At 36.8% G+C, this 23,749-nt stretch overlaps 1 protein-coding gene across 7 annotated transcripts in view; it reads right to left on the reverse strand.

Moving 5' to 3' along the window:
- LOC126186509 (ATP-binding cassette sub-family C member 5-like) overlaps window positions 1–23,749 on the reverse strand; it is a 532,505-nt gene that overhangs the window by 313,736 nt on the left and 195,020 nt on the right. For 4 of the 7 annotated variants that reach the window (XM_049928217.1, XM_049928218.1, XM_049928215.1 and 1 more), the window contains exons 10-11: window positions 22,530–22,678; window positions 17,837–17,947 (exon numbers count right to left, since the gene is read on the reverse strand). In XM_049928217.1, the coding sequence (XP_049784174.1) occupies window positions 17,837–17,947; window positions 22,530–22,678 (260 nt within the window). The remainder of the gene's footprint in view (window positions 1–17,836; window positions 17,948–22,529; window positions 22,679–23,749) is intronic. The other 3 variants (XM_049928221.1, XM_049928220.1, XM_049928219.1) reach the window with 1 other exon arrangement.

A 23,749-nucleotide genomic window follows, 5' to 3' on the forward strand; every position in this document is an offset into this window, starting at 1 on the left:
GGAGCACACAACTAAGAAGATTAGTACATGGTCAACATCGCTGTACTTAGCAGCCAACGACAGTTCTCCAAGGAGAGGTATAATCTTGTAGCAGTAAGACATGACCTGGTGCTGTGTCCTTTGCAACAACAGAGAGGTGAGGTGCTGACACTTTTTCACTGATTAATGATACAGCTGCACTTGTGTCCAGGTGGAATTTCATGAACTAGACAAAAAGCATCATATCTGACGTAATTTTCCAAGGCAGTAGAGGAACCACCAGCTCTGCAGCTGTGATGATGTGGACCAATGTGCTGTCCTGCCATGGGTGAGCATACAACTGGTGGGTTGCTGTGAGGAGGCCCCGATTGCTCCAGACTCAACAATCCACTGCATAAATGAGCTTGTGGATAACATCGGAAGTTCACTGAGGCTTTTTGCAGATGATGCTGTGGTATATCGAGAGGTTGTAACAATGGAAAATTGTACTGAAATGCAGGAGGATATCCAACAAATTGACGCATGGTGCAGGGAATGGCAATTGAATTTCAATGTAGAAAGTGTAATGTGTGGCGAACACATAGAAAGAAAGATCCTTTATCATTTAGCTACAATATAGCAGGTCAGCAACTGGAAGCAGTTAATTCCATAAATTATCTAGGAGTAGGCATTAGGAGTGATTTAAAATGGAATGATCATATAAACTTGATTGTTGGTAAAGCAGATGCCAGACTGAGATTCATTGGAAGAATCCTACAGAAATGCAATCCGAAAACAAAGGAAGTAGGTTACAGTACACTTGTCCACCCACTCCTTGAATATTGCTCACCAGTGTGGGATCCACACCAGATAGGGCTGATAGAAGAGATAGAGAAGATCCAATGGAGAGCAGCGCACTTCGTTACAGGATCATTTAGTAATCGTGAAAGCATTACGGAGATGATAGATAAGCTCCAGAGAAATACTTTGCAGGAGAGACGCTCAGTAGCTCGGTACGGGCTTTTGTTGAAGTTTCGAGAACATACCTTCACCAAGGAGTCAAGTAGTATATTGCTCCCTCCTACATATATCTCGCGAAGAGACCATGAGGATAAAATCAGAGAGATTAGAGCCCACACCGAGGCATACCGACAATCTTTCTTTCCACGAACAATACGAGACTGAAATAGAAGGGAGAACCAATAGAGGAACTCAAAGTACCCTCCGCCACACACTGTCAGGTGGCTTGTGGAGTATGGATGTAGATGGTGCAGGCAGCTGCTTCTGGAATGCTGGGTGCCATAGTCATGGAAGGAGTGAACTTTCTTTGACTCACATGAAGCACATCGCAACACCGAGGAAGGAAAACATATCTGACCCCTGGTTAACATTACAAAAAAAGGTCACTTGACAGTAAGCAGGGAGCAGAATGATTGGTGTGCTTGAGTCTCTTACAAGATGCTAGTCATCAGAATGCCAGTGAACTCAGGTGAAACTTAGAGGCCAAAAAGAAGATTACAAGTCAGAATCATTAGTTGACTGCTGCTAGCAATGTCAATGAACTACTTTTGGCACTTGAATATCATTTTTGAAAGAATGCTGAGCTTCAGAAGCAATCTGAAAAGATTTAGCAATTTGAAGCACTTTACCAAGACTATAACTGAACATAGACAAAGCTTTCCCTGCAACCTCTCTGTTGGGGGCAAGATGCACAATTACGTCCTGAATCAATGATTCTGCATACAAAATTTTACAGTTCAGATACACGAAATTGCACTTGTATGTCAGACCCTGCAAGTTGGCAGCCCTTGCTGTGTAAGACTATCTGTGTTCTTTACAAGTTCACTACACTGTAGCCTAGCTGCAATAAAGCATGATGACAACAGTATTTGGTTAACAAAGCACAGAGATCATTCAAAGACAAAGTACATGGGTCCAAGAGTGATTGCAGTTTCTAAATTCTACACCACTTTGTATAAATGACTACTAGAAGGCAAGAGTGATGCACTTTGCTGTCTGCCAGAAATGCTATAAGCAAAACAGTACAGTTCAAACCACTGGAGGTAGACTTCGCTGTTCTCCAAAGACTCATCAAAGACAGCATATGGCAGCTTTTGCTGCAACTTCCCTCTTGGAGGCAAGGTGCACAATTATGTTCTGAATCAATGATTCTGCATACAAAAGTTTACAGTTCAGACATGTGAAATTGCACTTGCGTGTGAGGCCCTGCAAGTTGGCAGCCCTCGATATATAAAACTGTCAGTGTCCTTTACAACTCACTAAACTGTAACCTAGCTGCAATAAAGTATGTATGATGACCAAAGTATTTGGTTAACAAAGCACAGGGATCATTTAAAGACAAGGAACTTAGGTCCAAGAGTGGTTGCAGTTTCCTCATTCTATACCACTTTGTATAAATGACTACTAGAAGACAAGAGTGACCCACTGATGTCTGCCAGAAAAGCTATAAGCAAAACAGTACAGTTCAAAACACTGGAGGTAGACTTCACTGTTCTCTAAAGACTCATCATAGGCAGTGTATGGCAGCTTTTGTTGGAACTTCCCTCTGGGAGGCAAGGTGCACACTTACATCCTGAATCAATGATTCTGCATACAAAAGTTTACAGTTCGGACATGCTTATTTGTATTTTGGATTATATGTATGGCTTGTCTCTTGAAGTCTTCGACTACCATGATGTTGAATAAATTTGACTAGGTCAGTTACTACAATTCTCACAGCTTCAATGGGACCACAACACTCAGACCATGTTGGTGAAGTTGATTCTGGACTCGTATCAATTGCTGCCAACAACTCTAAATGAGATTGAAGAACAGACAAGTTTCCTGGATCTCCCGCCCTCTGAAGAGCAATTACCAACTCTTGTACTGACTGGGCAAATGATTGAGGAGTTTGTAGTTTGTCAATAATGTTTTGCATATGTGAATTGTGGGCAGTGTCACCATAAAGTAAACTCACCAGACTTTAACCTAGCTGCAATAAAGAATGTATGATGACCAAAGTATTTGGTTAACAAAGCACAGAGATCATTCAAAGACAAAGTACTTGGGTCCAAGAGTGGTTGCAGTTTCTACATTCCACACCACTTTGTATAAGCAACTACTAGAAGACAAGAGTAATGCACTTTGCTGCCTGCCAGAAATGCTATAAGCAAAATAGTAGCGTTCAAAACACTGGAGGTAGACTTCACTTTTCTCCAAATACTCATCAAAGGCAGCGTATGGCAGTGGGATCACAGCTGGGACCACCGACTGCTGTTCTTGTTGACAAGACACAAGCTATAGGAGAGTAACATACTGTTCTTGCTATTGCTGTCATTGTTTCTTGTACTGCCACTGTTGTAGTGACAGCTGTTGATGGCAAAGTTCCAGAAACTTGGGATCCATAACACTGGCACTGGGTGAGAATGCATTGCCAAAAGCACAATATGGTAGGGACCTCATCACCGCTTTTCTGTCCATACCTGATACAAATGAGTAATCCATAAACAAAGCAAAATTCATCAAAAGAGAACACTGAATGAAGGCCAATAACTAATAAGAAGAAAATCCAGGCACTATGTAGGGTCAATAGCCAATGAACAGTAGGGTGTGACTGATAGTAGTTCACATAATTGACTGTACAAGACTGAACCACGGATGCCTGTCTGTCTCCACAACTGTGAGTAGCTTGGTCCACATTACATATCACACATTCCTCAGGTGGTGATCGTCATGGTGAGCTGTAGCGATTCTGAACCACTGGCTGGGATTTTAAAGATGGAATGCTGATTCTGTTCCCAACCAGGAACCTCTAAATGGATGCTTCATTTAATACCCAAATGAAGTTAACAAACTGTTTATGAACACAGAAACATGTAAAGAGTACATTAAAAATGAATTATGTCCTCCATGTGACTTGTCGTTTGTGAAAAGCCAAGAATTTTTAAGGCATTTAATTCTGGATTATAAAACAACTGTCAACTGTATAGGAACTTGAAAAATTTAATAATAACAGCAGGAACTTAAAGCTACAGGCTTTATAAAACCAGATGATTAGCTACTCACAATTGTGAAAGAGTGCAATAATAGTATCCTGTATTGCAATATCAGTGCTTAATAATTTGTGGTTGCATATATTTAGAAATGAGTTCAAACACCAAGGATAAGAATAACATTTCAAAAAGTTATTGTAATAGGCCTAATACACTGGGATGATCTAATGATATAACCAAGTGCAAACAGGAGGTTCAAAAATCGAAAGTATCTAACAATGATAATAACAATAATAATGTTAATAATAATAAAGCTGAATTAATGAGGAAGACGTACTTGTTACAGCTAACAGGTAATCAGAATGTGGCAGAGGATCCAGAAAGAGCAAACTACACACAAGAAAACAATCAGCAACTATCTTTGCCCTAATAGAGGGTGATCAATCATTAATGCAACCATATTCATGGTGTGCAGCTGGTCAGCAAGGAGAGCTGCTTTGCTCACTGAGTGTGTGACAGGAAGTCTGCCGTAGATACAATATAGTTTGTTGTGTAAGCTATTTCTAACACACATAACATAAACACTTAAAAAGAAAAGTAAATTACTTACATATATTACACAAGGATACGCTGGAACTGCCTCCCTTCATTGTTAAAGTACTTTGCTTAGCAAATTGGTCATTAGCCTGTGCAGTTCCCTCTGTGAAATGGCAGCAATTTCTTGCCGAATGTTAATTTTCAGTTCATCTGATTTGTGTAGATTTGATTTTTACACATTTTCTTTTAATTTGCCCCCCACCCCCCACCCCCTTCCCACTTGAGATAAAAATTGCAGGGGGTTCAATGAGAGGAACAAGGCAGCTATATGTTGTTAGTGATAACTCTATCTTGAAACAGGTCTGAAATTCCTGTAATGAGAAGAAAATAGAATGCTGCAAAATAATTTTCCCCATGTCTCTCAATGTTAATGGTTTCCTTAAAAAATAGATGTGTGGGGGGGGGGGGCTATTACTCTCACACTGCAAACAGCACACCACACTCCTATTTGTTGATCTTGCAGCAATGCTTCATGAATTACTTTATGCTTTTATAAACTCCAATAACACCTATTTAGTGAAACAATGATACATACAAAAAGAAAGTTAGGTGACGGTCAATTCCCCCGTCGTATACCATATTCAAAATGCATACACAAAACCAATGGTCAATGGGTTTAAGTTCTTGCACTGTAGTTATTTTATAGGGCTGAAACTTTAGGAACTTCATAGCCATTTGAACAGAGCCATAGGAAATTTCCATTTGTTAAGAAAGACATCGAACTGACTTCCTAGGAGACCTTTTCAGAGCATGCTCAATGCTGTCTGCAGTTTCTTCTATGACTGCTGTATGTGGTTGTCTATGTTTCCTATCAAGAACCCTTCCCATTTCATGAAATTTACTTATCAATCTACGAATCATACTCCAATTACAAACTTGAGCATCAGGGAATTACTCTGGAAATAATCTGCTTACTGCATGTGCTTTTTCTGTACTCATGTATCATTCATACATGAATATGCTTTGAAAATAGAATACTTTTATTCATCATTTCACTTGAAATACTTTCACTCAATAAACAATGTTGTACTATCTAACCAACATGTGCTACCTATGCAAGGTTCCTACATGCACAAAGGTCTTGCAGCGAAGGAGAAATATACTCCCTATCAGCACTGTAGCTGGCAGTCTGATGACAGGCAAAAATATCGCTGCCACATAGTTACATTAAGGATCCATCACCCTATACCTGTAGATGACACAAAAGCAGCAGTGATAAAGAGGGCAAGTATATTAACAGCAGAAAAGATAGTGACACCTTCAGTTGTAGTAATATTAGAAATACCTTCGTCCTTAGTTACAGCGCCACTTATTATAGCAGCAGTATCGATGAGATGAAAAACAAAATTACTAGCGGTTAAAAAAAAAAGGAGAACAGTTTCTCCTACACAACTTGTAGATATACTAAGAAAATACATCAATGGAGGCAAGTAAATTACTACTAGCAAAGGAGGAATTGGCAACTTCAGCAACAGTAACATCAGTAGGATCACTATCGTTAACAGAATCATCTTCTACGTCAGTACCAAGAAGGGACATGAAATCGGTAACAGGGGAAGAACCAGCATGCGACACAGTAGGCACAAGTTATGCCCTTCCATCATCAATTACTGTTCACACATTAACTAATAAAACAGAAACAAACCATGATGTCACTATTAAAAATCTGGGATTGTCAGAGCAGTTTCATCAAATTGCAATATTAAAAATATCTGCAGTACAATGCAATTAAAAGCTTAGTTATAGAAGGGATTGTGTATAAAAAAGGTGTGACTTTGCTATACAGTTGGCTAGGCAATAAGGGAGGAGTGGCACCCAGGAAAACATACGAATATGTATTTAGTTGTATTAAAATTTGATACAAAATGGTTTGCCAACACAGGCTTGGCATGTACTTACCAAACAACTTTATTTGTAATTTACACTATGGAGCATAACACAGAACTGCACAACAACAGACTTGAAAACAAGTGAATAGCAACTTCTATAGACATCAAAGGTATTACATGACGGTAAAATTTGAATCTCTACATGCCCCCAAGTCTTAGACAGTTATAAATAAGAATTTACTCTTAAATTTGTGGCTCTAGGATTGAAGTCCAAATTCTTCAACACATTTCTCCTGTCTCAGTGCATGAAGAACATTCACAGTAAATCTGCCATCATATTTTGTGTTGGCTAATATCCCAGTTTCAGTGGAAAGTCTTGTAGAGCTTGGTGTATGAAGTGCTATTTTGTATGAATTTACTTAATCTTTGAATGAAAAACTGCATTGTGTGGTAACTTCCCAGCTGACTGTCATTGAATAGGGTGATGTCTAACAGTTTTGCCACACTCATCTCTCTTTGCTGCTTCCACGAAGCTCACATAATCAACTTCAGTTGATGAAAGAGCAACAGCTCTCTGCTTGCGTGAACACCATGAGGTTGCTGATCTGGGTAAAGTAATGTTGTAGCTTGTATATGACTTCTTATCAGCATCGGAACTTCCCCTAATCAAAATCTGTGAAACTGAATATTCATTCCTTATCCTTGATGTTGGTCAATTTCTTGTCTGTAGTTCCTTTTAGGTATCTAAGAATTCACTTAGCCACTTGGCAGTGAATAAAAATATGGCTGTTGTTGTACTGGCTTAGCTTACTGATTGGATAACATGTCACATCAAGCATCAGAGGCAATGTACAACAATGCTCCAACCATTCCTCTGAATGGATAATGAGTGCCATCTTCTGTATTTGTACCTCTTGCATTCAACTTGTTTCCACTTGCCAATGGAGTCCTTACTGGCTTGCAGTCATCCATTCCGAATTGGTGTAAAACTTCTCTGATACACCTCCTTTCACATAATGTGATTTTGTCACCAGACTGATCTACTTCAATGCTCAGATAGCATCTTATGGCACCAAGATCCTTGACATCAAGTCTGGCAAACAACTCATCCTTGATTTGTTTTGTCCTTTCTGGGTCTGCTGAAGTGATTACAATGTCATCTACATACATGAGAAGGAAGACTGAATGTTTTTCTACACTGTCTAGAAAAATAGATGGATCTGGAATTGTGGGTTGACTACTATTGGTGTTAAAGGGTTGCATTCAACTTGCCATCTCACTGTTGATCAGCAAGGCACAGTTCACAAATGGCTTTTCTAAGTGTACACACTTTATCACCATGTTTCAATGTTTGGAGAATGCTATTTGCCTTCTTGAATCTATGAACATCTTCCTCTTCATCTTTCATCAATTTTAAGAATTCAACTAGTTATTCCATGGATATTACCGTGCTAATTTACCATTGAGAAATGCAGTGGTGATGTCCAGTTCAGAGACATGCAAATCAAATTTGAGCCATGGGTAGCCTGAATTATTCAATTCTTGCAGCTAGAGAGAACATTTCCACAAACAAAGCCCAGATTGTTGGTTGAATCCTTGTGCAACTATTCTTGCTTTTCTCATAAAAAAAAGAAAAAAATCAATGACTTCTGTAATTATTTCTTAAAACAATCCTAAGGTCAATTTCACTTCCATTTTTTTTTTTTTTTTTGGTCTGTCTACAGTGTCCCAGGTATCACTTTTCACCAGTGACCTGATTTCATCATATATAGCCTCTAGCCAATCTCTATGATCTGAAGCACATAATTCATCATTGTCACTGATTTCTGTTGCATTTGCAATGGAGGTAATAACATGAGACGAAACATCTGATGAGTCTACATCTGGCACAAACTGTTGAGCAGGTGTGAAGTTTGAAGAATTATTGTCTTCAACACGTTATAAGTCAAGGTCAATGCTGAATTCTTGGTCTTTATTGATTGGAAGCCCATCTTGTTCAAAGCTGTAGAGTGGTTCATCATCTGATAATGGCTCTGATTCAATGTTTGTGCCACAATTGAAATCTCCTTCAACAGAATCGATGTTGATGCCTCCTCTTTGGTGATGATCTAGTTCATCTTCACAGAAGTCCACATAAATTTGTTTGGGCTCAAAACTGTCATGATCAAGGAACTTCACATCTCTTGACATGTGAATTCTATGAACTCTTGGTACCACAAACAATAGGCTTTCAAACAGTCAAAATAGCCTACAAAAATCTCTTCCTTCCCTTAGGATCAAACTTTTCTATGTTTTATGATTTATACAAAATATATGAAGATGAGATAGGTCATGTTTTCTCTTCAGCCACTTCTCATGAGGAGTTCTGTCAGCCAGTCCTTTACTTATGCAATGATTTCAGATTTAGATAGCTTTGTTGATGGCAGTAGTCCTGACTCAAGCAGGATACAACATTACATTTAAGCCAACAAGCAGAATTTAATTTTGTGACCAGTCTGATTTTCAACTATGTTCCTGAATTCAACAAATTTGTCAGCAACTTCACCTTTATGTGCTCATCTATAAAGGTCACAAAAAAATCACAACCTTGAGATATTTCTCTCATTGGCCCACAGACATCAGAGTGAATTAACTCCAGAATCTCTTTTGTTTCCTTCTCCTATGGTGAAGGCAGTGGAAATGATTTTTTCTTCAAGACATATAGCGCATCTAATGATACAGACATCACTGAATATCCATTCAGTCACATACTCATTTTTGAGCATTTTGATCATATCTCATGAGCTTAAGTGGAAGAATCCTCAGGAAATGTAGTCCATACACGAAGGAGGTAGCTTACAAAATCCTCATTCAACCAATACCTGAATACTGCTCATCAGTCTGAATCTGTACCAGATTTGATTGACGGAGGAAATACAGAAGATCCAAAGAAGAAGAGCATTTTGTTACAGGTTCATTTAGTAAGTATGAAAGCATTGCTGAGTGGCAGATACTGCAAGAGAGGCATTCCGTATGATGTTGCTTACTGCTGAAGCTCAAAGAGTGTACATTCCTACCAGAGTCAACCAATATGTTGTTTCTTTCTATGTCCACCTTGCAAAAACACCAATAAGGTAAAATCAGAGTGATCTGAGCTCACTTAATAGACTTAACAGCAATCGTTTTTCTATGAGCCATTCACAACTGCAACAGGAAAGGAGGGGGAGGAGTAAAAATGGTACATAGCCTATACTTTGACACACAGTGTAAGGTGGTTTGCAGTTTGACCATTATTTGTCACTACACTTTGAAAAAACACACTATATGCAGTTTGGAGCTAGCAAGAGATTTTCCCTCATTATATGTCTGAAATGTGATTACAAGCACATAAGAGAAGTTGACATTGTTAAATTCTTGGAATTACAGCTTGATAATGGATTCAACTGGGAGGAGGGTACCACAGAAGTGCTTAAGTGCTTACAAGAATCTCTATTTGCAATGTGAATGCTGTCGGACTGAGGTTACATAAAAATTAAAAAGCTATGAATCTTTACTTATTTTCATTCCATAATATCATATGTGATCATTTTTATGGAGTAACTCATCAAACCAAGGTAAAGTTTTCCACGTCCAAAATTGCATAATAAGAATTTTTTATGGTGTGAACTAAAGAACGTTCTGCAGAGGTTTGTTCAAGGAACTGGAGGTGATAACTACTGTTTATTCCTTCATTTATCATTAAAAATACAGGCTGTCCCAGGAGGAATGGTCAATATTCAGGTATATGACAGAAACAAAAGAATTCTAGTAAACACGGGGTCTAAAATGCATACCTTAAGAGCTGTGATCACTTTTTCATCTTCACTACTGTGAAACACATCACTCATACTGAAAAAGTGCTCATACCTCTTAAGGTATGCATTTTAGAGCCCATATTCACCAAACTTTTCTTCTTGTTTTGGTCCATTCTAGCTCCTCCAAAAATATGAAAAACAAAGAGCTTGCAATAGAAGAGATTTATTTAATAGTATCATAGCTCTTAAGGCAATGCATTTTAGAGCCAAAATTTACTAGACTTTTGTGCTTCAAATGATCATATCCCTGAAAACTGACTATTCCTTATGAGACGCACCGTGTATCTGTTTTTCAGACTCAGAGCATGTTAAGTACATCAGATCAATAATAGAAATAAGAAAAATCTTTGCAAAGACTTAAAGTTACTTCCTTTGGTCCAGAAAAGTGTCCATTATTGAGGAACATACATTTTCAATAACTTGCTACCAGCTACAAAAATTTTAACTACTAATCATTTACAAGAAGCCTTAAGGATTTATTGGTGGGCAGCTCTTTCTACTCCATTGATGAATTTCTTACAAGAACCATCTGACCTGTAAATGTCACTAATAATACCAAATAATGCAAGTATTATGCACAATTTGACTTCTGTGCAAATTAAATGTGGCAGTGCAATCAGTTTAAATAACTGTTGTAAAAAGATTATATCATTTGGTGATGTATGACTCTAATAGCATAAGAATTATCATATGCACCCCAGTGTATTGAAAACTTACATGTTTTGTGACAAGTTTGCTATTATATTTTACATGAAGATATGTTTAAGATTTTTTGACTGATTCCACACCCATCAGGACCATTTCACTTGGGATCTGTGGAAGGTACATCAGTGTATCTTTTTTTCGTTCCAAAAATGTAGTGTGTATTCTCATTATTTTACATGCTCTACTTCCTGGAGGATCTCCTCACTATGGATCTACTGCCACAAACAGTACATCTAATATATGGTTATCAAAGCAAGAAACTTCTTAAACCATATGACATTCTAGGGCCATGCCCCATCCTCAAATTCCTACCCTAGCAGTTGTTCTTGCTGTAAAATCTAAACTATGCAGCAAACCTCTACCACTTACTTCATAACTACTTCAGGAAATCCAAAAACATTGGAGACTGAGCAATGTATGAAACAACTCATGTTGTTTACCAAATGATGTGTTCACTGCACAGCTTTTTTACATACGATTAAACTAGCTAAACACATGAATGGAAACAGAAAACGTTCCAACTTGGGACTTAGTACCCAGCTGCTGAACATGCTCTACAGCATTACTCAAGAGGCCATTTGGATATCCCCAAGTACTAGTTTCCTCAATTCCAGCGATGGGAACTTGCTATTCTCCTGGACTTCACCCCTATAAGTAACATTTGATCTTTGCCTCATTTGGTGTAATGTAATTGCTAATATACGTTTATTTTCATCACCTCTTCCTCTCTCCTCTTTAATTTAATTTTTCTCTCTCTATCTTTTTCACTTTCTTTTATTTCTTAATTGCGTTGCAATTTCCATCTTTCATTTGTCTTTAGCTTTTTAATTTATCTTTACTTCTTTCTCTGATCTTTCCATCGTCTCTAAACTGAAGCTGACACAGAGCTTGTTCTTCGAGTTATTACTCTTCCTGATGCTTTCTTCTTCATTGTTGCCCCCTTCTCATCCTCCTAACAGCTGAGCCCTTCTCAATTTAAATACAGAATGAATTTCTCCATTTTTTCAAATCTCTTCCAAACAAATACATCTTCCTCCATGAAAAAGAAACATTTGGTAATTCCAAAAGCTAGGGCTATCTTTAACTTAAAATATTTCTATTGTTAGTACTAGGAAATATGCCTCCTAAGGGTAAGTATCGTCCTGCTGTTTTAATTCCTTATAAGTTTAATAGTTTTCTCAATCAGACTTCACTTTTGATACAAAAGGCATAGACATACATTGTTTTTTCACAATTATCAGGGTATTTACACAAATGTCAAATAAGCAACAATTTATAAACAGTAAAAAAACAGTATAAATGGATGAGTAACAACTAGTATTTCTTTGAATTAAAGGATTTTCTAATAATTGTGTAACTTGTTTATTTACTTGTACATTTTGAGTCACAGAGCAAAGTGGATTTTCAGTAATTATGGATAACTTTGAATAGGCCATCTGCAAGAGTTTATGTTTGTTGTATCTAACTGGAAACTACTACATCAAGAGATTTGGAATCTTAAGCATGGCTGCAGCAGCAACTGTGAAAATGTAATATATGGAATAAAAACAGTCACAAGTTGCAGAAGGTAGTAGTCAAAAGCTCTTGACTACTACCTTCCACAACTGGTGGCTGTTTTTATTCTATATATTATCAAGAAATTTCTCATATCCATCAAATTTCTTCCCCTTGCTGGTGTCTATTTAACACAAGAGTACATATGGTTGAATGAATGAATTCCAATGAGTCAGATCTCTCAATGAAAAGGTAACATTTTTCCTGGTCAAGTATTCAAATGAATTCTATGATGTGAAACTATGCGTATCACCAGTCCTTGAGATATTTACTACTTTTCTTGAAAGTTCCAATGTAAGACGAATAGTTTATGGTCGTGTATAATTAACAGTGTGAATCATATTACGATAAAACCAGTAATTTCATGAACCAATGAGATTTTTCCCCAGTTCCATACAACATGTTTTACAAATACATCTTTCTGTGTACATGACTTGACAACTATAACACATTGACAAATTTTACAGTACTTTCTAACCTAATACAGTAGGGATGATGATTATGATAATAATAATAATAATAATAATAATAATAATAATAAAAGGACACAAACTAAGAATGTAAATAAATAAGTAAAACTACAAAATATAAAAGATTAGATATTAAAATTATGCCCATTATACTGAAACAATGGAAAATCCAGGATGGAATGTAACAATATTAGAGAAGGAAAGCTGCTACTCACCATACAGCGGAGATGCTGAGTCGCGGTAGGCATAACAAAAATTGCCTGCAGTCTCAGGCAAGCTATAATCGCGACTCTGCATCTCCGCTATAAAGTGAGCAGCAACTTTCCTTCTCTAATATTGCCCATTATAATGTATATATATGCCTTCATCAGTTCTAAAATTAAATCTATTAAATCTATACTGAAACTCTATTGCTTTCCAGTTAAATGCTGGTCTCAGTAAAACTTGAACCACAGCACATTGTTTAGGGTTCCCTCTATCTCTATACTTTTTTTGGTGTATTCTGTTTTCTGAATGAAGGACAAAGGTTTGGTGGTATTCGTCATTTTGGAATTTTCTGATACACAGTATGTACTACACAGAAATTAATGCATACAAACTGAGTTTGCCTCTAATAATAATAAATAGAATAACAAATTCAATAACAAATAATAATAAAAGAAATAAAGGAAGAATTGAAACAGTTGTTAAACATACAGTGTTCAACATAATTAGGTAACAATAATTTTAGTTTAACAAGATGAGACTGATGCAAGAAACTGCAATATTATGATAATATAGCTGTGGTAATCTAAGAAGTGGTGAACACTTTACTTAGTTGCACCCTTTTCTTCATATAACTTCAGCAGTTCCCTGTAGAATATTTGGTTGGTAATATTATATACAGTCACCCACCAATCAGGTTTTCTTAATGCATAGTGAGGGCCTATCTCTATAATATTATTACCTCTAATAACACTATTTGTAGAGCTGTAATACAATATTTTCTGGTGTACCAACTTCTTTGATTGCCTTGTCCTATCTTATAAATGCAGAGAGGGTACATTCCATGTTCCAAACTGAAATGATTCACATATCTTTTTGGGTTTATATGTTAATGTTTCAATCCTTCACAGAAGTTCTGGGAACAGTTTGTAAACTTGGTAGCCAATGACCTTATTGCCTCAGTCCCTCTCCCATGCACTGGTTCTCCAGGACTTTAGCTGAACTTCAGTTGTGATTTTATCCCCACTGATTTCTGTTTCCTTCTCAATGTACCCTTTCATTAACCATTAGCCTACATTTCTTGCTCTAACAATTAGATCAACATCAACATATATTATCAGAAGTATTAACAATGCTTTTACTGCTGTGGCTCTAAATGTTACTGTTAATCTTGGAAGCACACATCACTAAATATGCATAATCATATCATAACGTCTGGGCCCACATGCTAGTTGCAAATCTAACAATGGCAGCAAAGATGACACTATAGTATAGCCTCATTGCAGGCAAATGTAATTTATAACTCAGAGTTCCATCTCAAGTTGGCCAGTGGATGATTTTGGAAAATTTTTAACTCACTTTGTGCAGGAGAATCAAACAATTTTTCCCTCATGAAAATCCACCCCTAAAAATCTAAATAGCTGATCTTGGCTAATGAAAATTTCTGCTAATTTGAGCGTGAGATTTTTAGTTAGGGACAATGTCACTTTCAGCAGTAACAATTTTTTTTACTTTTATCTGTAGTGAGCTGGTTGTTTATGCATCATTGCTGCTTCACCTATAGAACACTCATTTTTCACCTCCTATTTTGCTGTTGAGACTCCAGAGACAATTACCAACATGTTCTTTGCACACATAATGACACCATTGATGTCATCCTGCCTGTCCAGCAAATATTTTTATCATACAACCAGCCTGTTGCCTGCAACATGTCTCCATCCATAAGGGCATGTACCATGGGTTGCTGCAGCTCAGATCCACTAGGCATGCTGCCCTTAGAAGACCAATGGAAACAATCTGAATCCACAAAAACAAGCGGGTTGTTTCCAATTGAACCTCCAGCAGCTGCCACAATACTGTGTGGCACCAGCCTCACTACTAGTGGCACATGTGTCACAGTAAACAGTGCTGCAATTGTGCGCACCACTTCTCTTCCGTGAAATCCCATGCCTACTGAACACTGCACTGGTACCCTTGCACTATGCGTGTATTCAAGGCATCACCTGGCCAGTCTATAGCCAGTACACACTCTGAGCCTATGCTGGCTTTGCTCAGCAGCCCATCAGTCAGAGTTCATGCACAAGCCCATGCCTCATTGGAACTCATCACAATCAACCTCGAGCTGACATCTCACTGGACTACAATTCAACTGTCCTCAAGCCTCTGCCTCAGTGTCAGTGTCCATCCAGCCACGAGCTCATAGTCCAACTGGACATCAGTGTCAGTGTTAGACTTACAGTCAAGAACATTCCAGTGCAGCATCAGCGTTGACTTCTAATCAAACCAAGTGGTGAAGGCTCACAGACCACAAAATTGTGTCGTTATATTTTGTTCATTAGACTTAATAAATATATTGTTGTTCCTGGATATCTGAGTACATCCATTGTTTCTGGATATCTGAGTACATCCATTGTAGTGTGATGCTCCCTTCTACATCTACATCTACATGATTACTCTGCTATTCACAATAAATTGCCCAGCAGAGGGTTCAATGAACCATCTTCATGCTGTCTCTCTACTGTTCCACTCTCAAATGGCACGCGGGAAAAACGAGCAATTAAATTTTTCTGTGCGAGCCCTGATTTCTCTTATTTTATCGCGATGATCATTTCTCCCTATGTAGGTGGGTGCCAACAGAATGTTTTCGCAATAGGAGGAGAAAACTGGTGATTGAAATTTCATGAGAAGATCCTGTCGCAATGAAAATCGCCTTTGTTTTAATGATTGCCACTCCAATTTGTGAATCATGTCTGTGAGACTATCTCCCCTATTTCACGATAATACAAAAGAAGCTGCCCTTCTTTGTACTTTTTCGATGTCATCTGTCAGTCCCACCAGATGCGGATCCCAAACCGCACAGCAATACTCCAGAATAGGGCAGACAAGCGTAGTGTAATCAGTCCCTTTGGTAGACCTTTTGCACCTTCTAAGTGTTCTGCCAATGAATCACAGTCTTTGGTTTGCTCTACCCACAATATTATATATGTGATCGTTCCAATTTAGGTTATTTGTAATTGTAATCCCCAAGTATTTAGTTGAATTTACAGCCTCCAGATTTGTGTGACTTATCGCATAATCGAAACTTAGCTGATTTCTTTTGGTACTCATGTGAATAACCTCAATACTTTTCTTTATTCAGGGTAAATTGCCACTTTTCGCACCATACAAATATCTTATCTAAATCATTTTGCAAATCGTTTTGATCATCTGATGGCATTGCAAGACGGTAAATGACATCATCATCTACAAACAATATAAGACAGCTACTCAGATTGTCTCCTAAGTCGTTAATATAGATCAGGAACAATAGAGGTCCTATAACACTTCCTTGGGGAACACCAGATATTACTTCTGTTTTACTCGAAGACTTTCCATCTATTACTACGAACTGTGACCTTTCTGGCAGAAAATCATGAATCCAGTTGCACAATTGAGGCATGGGCCCACAGGGTCTGTAGATGGAGCTAACATAGTAATAATATTCTTAAATTTATTCTTCAGCCATAAGGGCAAAGAAATGTTTTTGAGCTACATCCAACTCCAACTTATTTAAAAAACAACAACAACAAAAACACACACACACACACACACGCGCGCACACGATGCAATGTATAAATCATTGCAAGCATATGAACATTGACTGAATTTATACATATCAGCCAGGAGCAAATATAAACAAGAAGAAAAGGTAAAAAAACTCTATCTCTTTTAATTAGTGGTTCTTATTTTGACAGTAGAAAGGAAGGTGGGAGACATAAGCACATTAGGCAATTGTTAAGTAGGACACCTACTAGGACCAGAGTCCTAGTAGGTTTCCTACTAAACAATTGCCTAATGTGCTTTTGTCTCCCACCTTCTTTTCTACTGTCGGGAGAAGACTCTGGTCCTAGTAGGTTTCCTACTTAATAACTGCCTAATGTACACGTCTCCCATCTTCATTTCTACTGCCAGGAGAAGATCCACTGATTAAAAGAGAGAGAGTTTTTTTTACCTTTTCTTTATTATATATGCTGCTGGCTGATATGTACAAATTCACTCAATGTTCATATGATCCTATTACACTCTGAATGTGCTTTATGTTGATTTATTTGATAGTCCTTCCAACCTTCCTTCAAATTTACACACACTATCTCTCTCTTTCTGCCATACAATCCCCTTCATCTTTCGTCAAAAAACACATTTATTTTAATGATATATTATCTATTGTTCCTAATGTTCAGATACTAAATTGAGTACAGAATTAACATAATGAAAGCTGACAATCTGCTACAGTGCCTACTTCCTAAAGCACTACAAAATCAGAGTGATGGTTAAACATTCCAAATGCAGACAAAACCCATGTAATCCATAAAATAAAGTGGTGTAATATTTTTATTTATTTTATTGCAGTTTTAGTGGAGAGAAACATTGAAAAGCATATATAAAAGCTTATGCATGCATTTTGGACATAATTAACCCTCTTCTATCATTATGCCAAAGTTACACTGAACTTTTTTTCAGTGAGGGACATCATAAATACTGTAACGTAATACTAATAATGTAATTAAACTATTTCTAGATAAGTATCAGCACTACAGTTAGTTTACGCATTGAAACTGTATCTACAAAGCATTTTAGAACACATATTTTAGTTTCCTAACACCAAAAGCACTCTTAGCATGTCATGCAAACACAGAAAATTTCATATAGTAGACCTGAATCCTTTTTATTGCAATCAGTCCATCGAAGAAACGTATACTCCATTCATTCAGAATGATGAGTACAAAGTTGATTTGTTGTCGCATGAATGTAAGTACAGAGAATGCCTAGAAATGAACAATTTGCTGTAATGTTTCTGAGAACAGTAATGTTATATAGATTTGCCTTATCTTTAATAAATTCACATATAATTTCATCCTTCATTTACAACTTGTTATTTCGGTTTCTGATCTTCAAGTGTTTGTATTATCTTTTCACCTTTACTTCCTTCACATCCTGTGAAATTGCATGCAACAGAAGGGAGGCTCAGATGAGCTGAAATATTATTACACTTACAAAAAATATGTGAAGAAATTTTCAAAATTCTGTCTACCTAACTATGGATAACATTGAATTCACATAGTATGTAAAAGTTTGGCAAAATGTAAATTATGTAAGAATGATGATAACAACAACTCATCAAATAGTGGGTCACACACACACACACACACACACACACACACACACACACACACACACACACACACACACACACTGTATTGGCCGTATACACACTGCCTGGACTGCAATTTGGCAGGTAGATTGGTGTGAGGGAGTGTGTTGTCTGGTGTGGATGGTTAATTATTAATTGGTTGGACTTTATTCTTGTCCTGCTACCTCACAGTTATCTACAAAATCAATAAAAAGTAAATAAATGTATCTAAAGCTAAGTAAGAAGTTAATTTGCTTACAAGTACTAACTTCTGAAAAATGGGCTTTTATTTATATATGTTCTGTATTTCAAGTTTTAATTACATTTCATAAATTCTGAATAACTCACTTGTCTTGATTAAAACACTGTCACAGCTGTTAAATGCAGATTAGTCAGAAATGTATTGTTGGGATTTGTAATACAATTGAGTGGATAGGATAGTATACTAAAGGTTGTCATGACGCAGTGAAGCACAGAAGTCACGAAAGGAAGGCAATGTTCTGAAATGTACGTGCAACATTTATAACAATAAAACTGTCACTTACATTCAAGCCCTGGATCCTGCACTGCAATTCATCCATATTTTATTGCAATTAATCTATTCTCTGGAAAAATTTAAGTGAACTCATCTTTCATAAATAAAATGAAGTTACATTAATATAATAGTTTTGTCACCGTATAAGTTTTGGTAGCCGATGTGTCAAATTGTGCATATTTGTGAAAAGTACTTCTACTGTTAATGTTTCTGAGGTGTTTCTGCATCATTTTGAGATGGTTTACATAATTATCCAATCAAATTATATTTTGATAATATTTTATTTAAAATTAAAAATTATGTGGATATATCTCACCATGTTGTTGGAGCAATCAAAGTAATTATGTATAAAAAAAAAAAAAAAAACAGATGCACTACAGAAACCAAATTTTGAAACTGCAAGTAACTGAAAATGTGACTGTCAAGCATGAAGACTGAAAAATGGCAAAAATTATGAAAATTTAAAAATAAATATTATAATATGCTTTTGTATTCATTTCATTTGTTTACAGCCAACAGTGCCAATTTACAGGACTGTGAGAGCTCATGAAAAGTAGTTCCAAGATATAAAACTTCCTGGCAGATTAAAAATGTTGCTGGACAAATACTCAAACTCAGGACGTTTGCCTTTCACGGGTGAGTGCACTACCAACTGAGTTAACCAAGCATGACACACAACTCCTCCTCACAGCTTCAATTCTGCCAGTACCTCGTCTCCTGCCTTCCAAACTAGTTCCAAGATACAGTATGTAAAAATTATTGTTCAGAACTTGTGGAAGGATAACAATAACAATTGTTAGAACTGGATATGTGAAATCCTTCAAGAATAAACTGTTGTAATGATTTTTAGGTAAGCCATGGAAAGTTAATTGGAAAATGTAATAAATGGAAAAGGTACACAACTAGCATACTGATTTCCAACACTATAATGAGAGTCCAATATCTTGGATTTTTGCATGTTCTTCATATGTTTCTGGGATTGTGAATAAGAAATTATTATGTAGCTACAAGACTGCAGCTAAAATAATCAGATAAGTACTCCAGTAAAATGAACTGTGCTAGCCAACTTTTCAATTTTTAAAATAAACTTGCAAATATGTTTAACACATTTGTACTGTAGGCAGAATGTAATGGCTAGTTACAGACTATAGATTCTGGTTATGTGTGAGGAATGCAGCCGAAGTATTAACATTACAAAAAAGGAGGCTAGAATTTGAGCTCTTCAACACAGCATCTAATTAACAAATCTTGATGCAGGACAATCTTAGGATGCGCGAAAGAACGATGGGGTGGAGTTAGGTTTTAGACGAAAGGGGATAATTTGCACAGCTCTTTCTCAATTAAACTGAAATACTACCATAAACTATAGTCTGATGCCAGAGAGCAGGAGCCTTGTGCAGATGTACGGTAACTATAAAGCAGTAGCCCAGCAGAATAATATTTCAGCAAGAAAGGAAGTACAATCAAATTGGGAAAAATTGGTCTTGCTGCTTGGAAACTGTCATGCAAGAAAGCAGACCAATTGCTCCAGGCAAAAGCAGGGTCAAGACTCCATGTGACAAGCACCTAGTGTTAAGCTTGGCAAGGTCACAAGAGACAGAGGTATTAACTAGGTATTTTAATGCAGAGGATCAAGTACTGGTAATTGAGGGGAGTAAGTATGTGGTTACTATACCTCATGAATGTGAGGTATAGTATCGGGAATGAACTGACATATCAGGAGCAGCAAATGTCAATGACCTCAGATTCAAAAAACATAGTCCGCACTTTAATTGTAAGAATAAAGGCAAGTCAGCAGAATTATCATATGGGAAGAGTGATAGGGAAAGTGAGGGGAGGGCTTATAATCACATATGGTGTAATTTTTCCTGTGGTACCTGTTGGGGGAGGGGCACCTTTCTTTAGACTAAACCCTTCATTCAGGCAGGCAGTATTGTGGAAGACTCATGTAGCTAATGTTTTCAAGGACATAAAGGAAGACAAATTAAAGACTACATTTTGTATAATGCACTAAAAATTTAGAAGCTTGAAAAAGTTCTTAATTTAGGTGCTTACTTAAATGGCTCAGAAATGAAAACCTAGTTATGTGCCATGCCTATGTCAACGCCATGTACACAACATTGATAACATTATATGTTGAAGATTTTGAATTTATAGTGTTCCACTGTTGAAGGTAAGGGTTGCTGAGGCAAAGAAAGAAAGTTGAAGTATGAGGTAACAAAACAGTACTGGGCCAAAAAGGAAACTGAAAAATCCTTTTTATAAAATTGACAGTAGTGATCCACTGAAGACAATAAAATGAAAATAAATAAATAATAGAATTAAAATAGAGGAAAAAAGAGTTATCAATTATTGCATGTGAAAAATAATCTTAAATATGTGACTATAGAAACAAGCAGTCTTTGTATATATCAACAGATTGAAACATGTTTCGGTCAAGTACCTATAAGGACATTTATAATTATTACACTTCATAGAAACTCATGCGAAAACTTGCAGATAGTTTTAAAAAGAACTGAAATAACCAGAAAATTCTGACCTATATCAAGCTGTCAGACAATTGGAGGCAGATTATAATTTGCAATTATTTCAGTACTAAATTTTTGAAGCAGTCTGATCATAAACAAGATATGGAAAATCACTTAGTATGGAACCAAATATGTACTGTACGCTTTGCTCTCAGAATAATGTGCTAGATAGTAACACCTTAACAGACAGCATATTTGTGTGTGAAGACGGAATCAATGGGATTCACATTCAGATTTAAAATTTTACATGGATATTAACAAATGGCATTAAAGAAGAGGTAACTAGTTCAAAGGGAAAATCAGTGGGGTCAGTTCAAGAGAAAAATTGTATTGCAGTATATATGAGACTCAGTATCACAAGCATTTTATCAATTTCATGCTACTGCAAGAAGGACATCAGAAAAAGAAGTAATTCCTTTAAAAGCAAATTTTCTTGTGGACACAATGGAATTTTTTAAAAAAATGTTACAAGTATGTAGTACATTGTCATACAAGTAGTTGCTTATACATGGTATTTTGAAGACAGATTATCATAGGCAGGGTATTTTGATGACAGATTACAGTATGTCATCATTAGACTATTTTTATGACAGTAACTAATTTTAATTTTGCACTGAACGATGAAATAGTTTTGCAATTTAATGGCAGGTGGCTCTGGATGGACTTCTTAAAAATCATTATCCAATATATATTCAGACTTTCTCCAAACTGATACTGTTTAGGAGGCAGAATACAAGTTTGGTTAGGAAAAAAGTGGGGGGAGGTTACGTGCCCTCCACTCTCCCTTCCTTGGGGTATGCCCTTGACAATTAACATTCATGGTATTTACTCAGGAAATATGCAATGCCATACTTAATCATATCAGTTACAGTGGATTTGAATATTTTTTGTTGCATGGTTACAATATTAAAGGGATGATATGACAAATTTCATCTTAGACAGCTCTGATAACAATTTGATAAATACAGGAAAAGAATTAAACATACTGTTTAATGTGTTCTTATTGCCATTTTGACATCTGTTTTGCCCTTTACTTCAGTTTTTATTGACTGAAGTTGTGATCTTCAGAGAATTTCAGATTGTATTAATATCAGAGGTCAGAAGCACAATTTAAAATTTAAATGATGTTCTTTAGAATAAAAGAATTGTCTAACCTGTGAAGCAGTCAAATTATTACCAGCTGCTAGATGTGCAAGAAATGTTACAATTGCAGATATGACTGGAACTGTTGGTGCTATTGAAATGCTGAGACTCTGACAGTAAGCTGATTTCTCAAGTAGCTGATGTTCTGCTTTGCGAATTTCTGCAGAAAATTAACAGAAATTAAATTAGTTTCAATTTATTACATGAACGCAATGAAACCAACACTTATATTTCCAAACAATGGTCTTGTAAATCAAATATAAAGCAAGGTTTTTCCAAATTGAGAAATAATGCATTGGGATTAACGCTACATTCTTCATTGTATATGTAACACATTTTTCAGCATGCAGCTACAAAATTTTATCTATTTACATACGGATTTCAGATTACTAGCTGCCAAGTGGTCTGACACTAATGCAATACTTATAACCATAAAATGAACAAAGTGAACTGTTGGATTGAAAATGGAAATATAATGTTCTGAAGATAAGGTAACAGATAATAAAGACAGCTTTGAATAAGATCAGAAAGTTCATGATTAATACAGGGCTTCTCGGTGTTCACTTGAGTAGGTGACTATTTTTATACATGATATTTCAGTGACTGATGCAGTTGTCTTTTTCAGATGCTGCAAGGTCTGTCATGATGCATGCTGTGTCAAGGTCTTGCACTTACTCAGTCGCCACAATAACACAGAAATCTTATGAGGGCACAGATCTCAAAGGGACAGCTCTTTGGATGACAGACAAGGGATAGCCAGCAGGCAGCAACCCACGTGCTGCCAGAAGTCACCATCCTAACAGACCTTTTCTCCTCCACAGGCCACATGACTAAAAGTAGTAGCTGCAGTATCCCTGTGTCTGGGTGTATTTAGGCCAGCATCCAGGCTAAGCTCAGACTTCACTCCCAGTGAGTTTCCTGAGCCAGGCACTGACTGCAAAAGTATTCCCTTAAGCAGGATCTCACTCTGGAGCTGCTGCTACAACAATGACCCTGTCCCATCGATCCTACCCCCTTTTGGGGCTCTGCATTGAAGAGACTTGGTTTCTGATGCCATGACTGGCAATTTGAATTTGTAATATTTGTCTTTGTTTTTCATCAACAATATGCTTCACTTAAATTTTTGTGCATCCCTTCCAGACTTTGATTGTGGCATGCTTATGGTATGGAAACTGAATTTTGGAACTTTCAGTTTATTGTGACATTTTCAGGCCTTCAGCCTTCAGGTATC

The sequence above is a fragment of the Schistocerca cancellata genome, chromosome 1 (assembly GCF_023864275.1).
Source record: "Schistocerca cancellata isolate TAMUIC-IGC-003103 chromosome 1, iqSchCanc2.1, whole genome shotgun sequence".
Taxonomy (NCBI): Eukaryota; Metazoa; Arthropoda; class Insecta; order Orthoptera; family Acrididae; genus Schistocerca; species Schistocerca cancellata.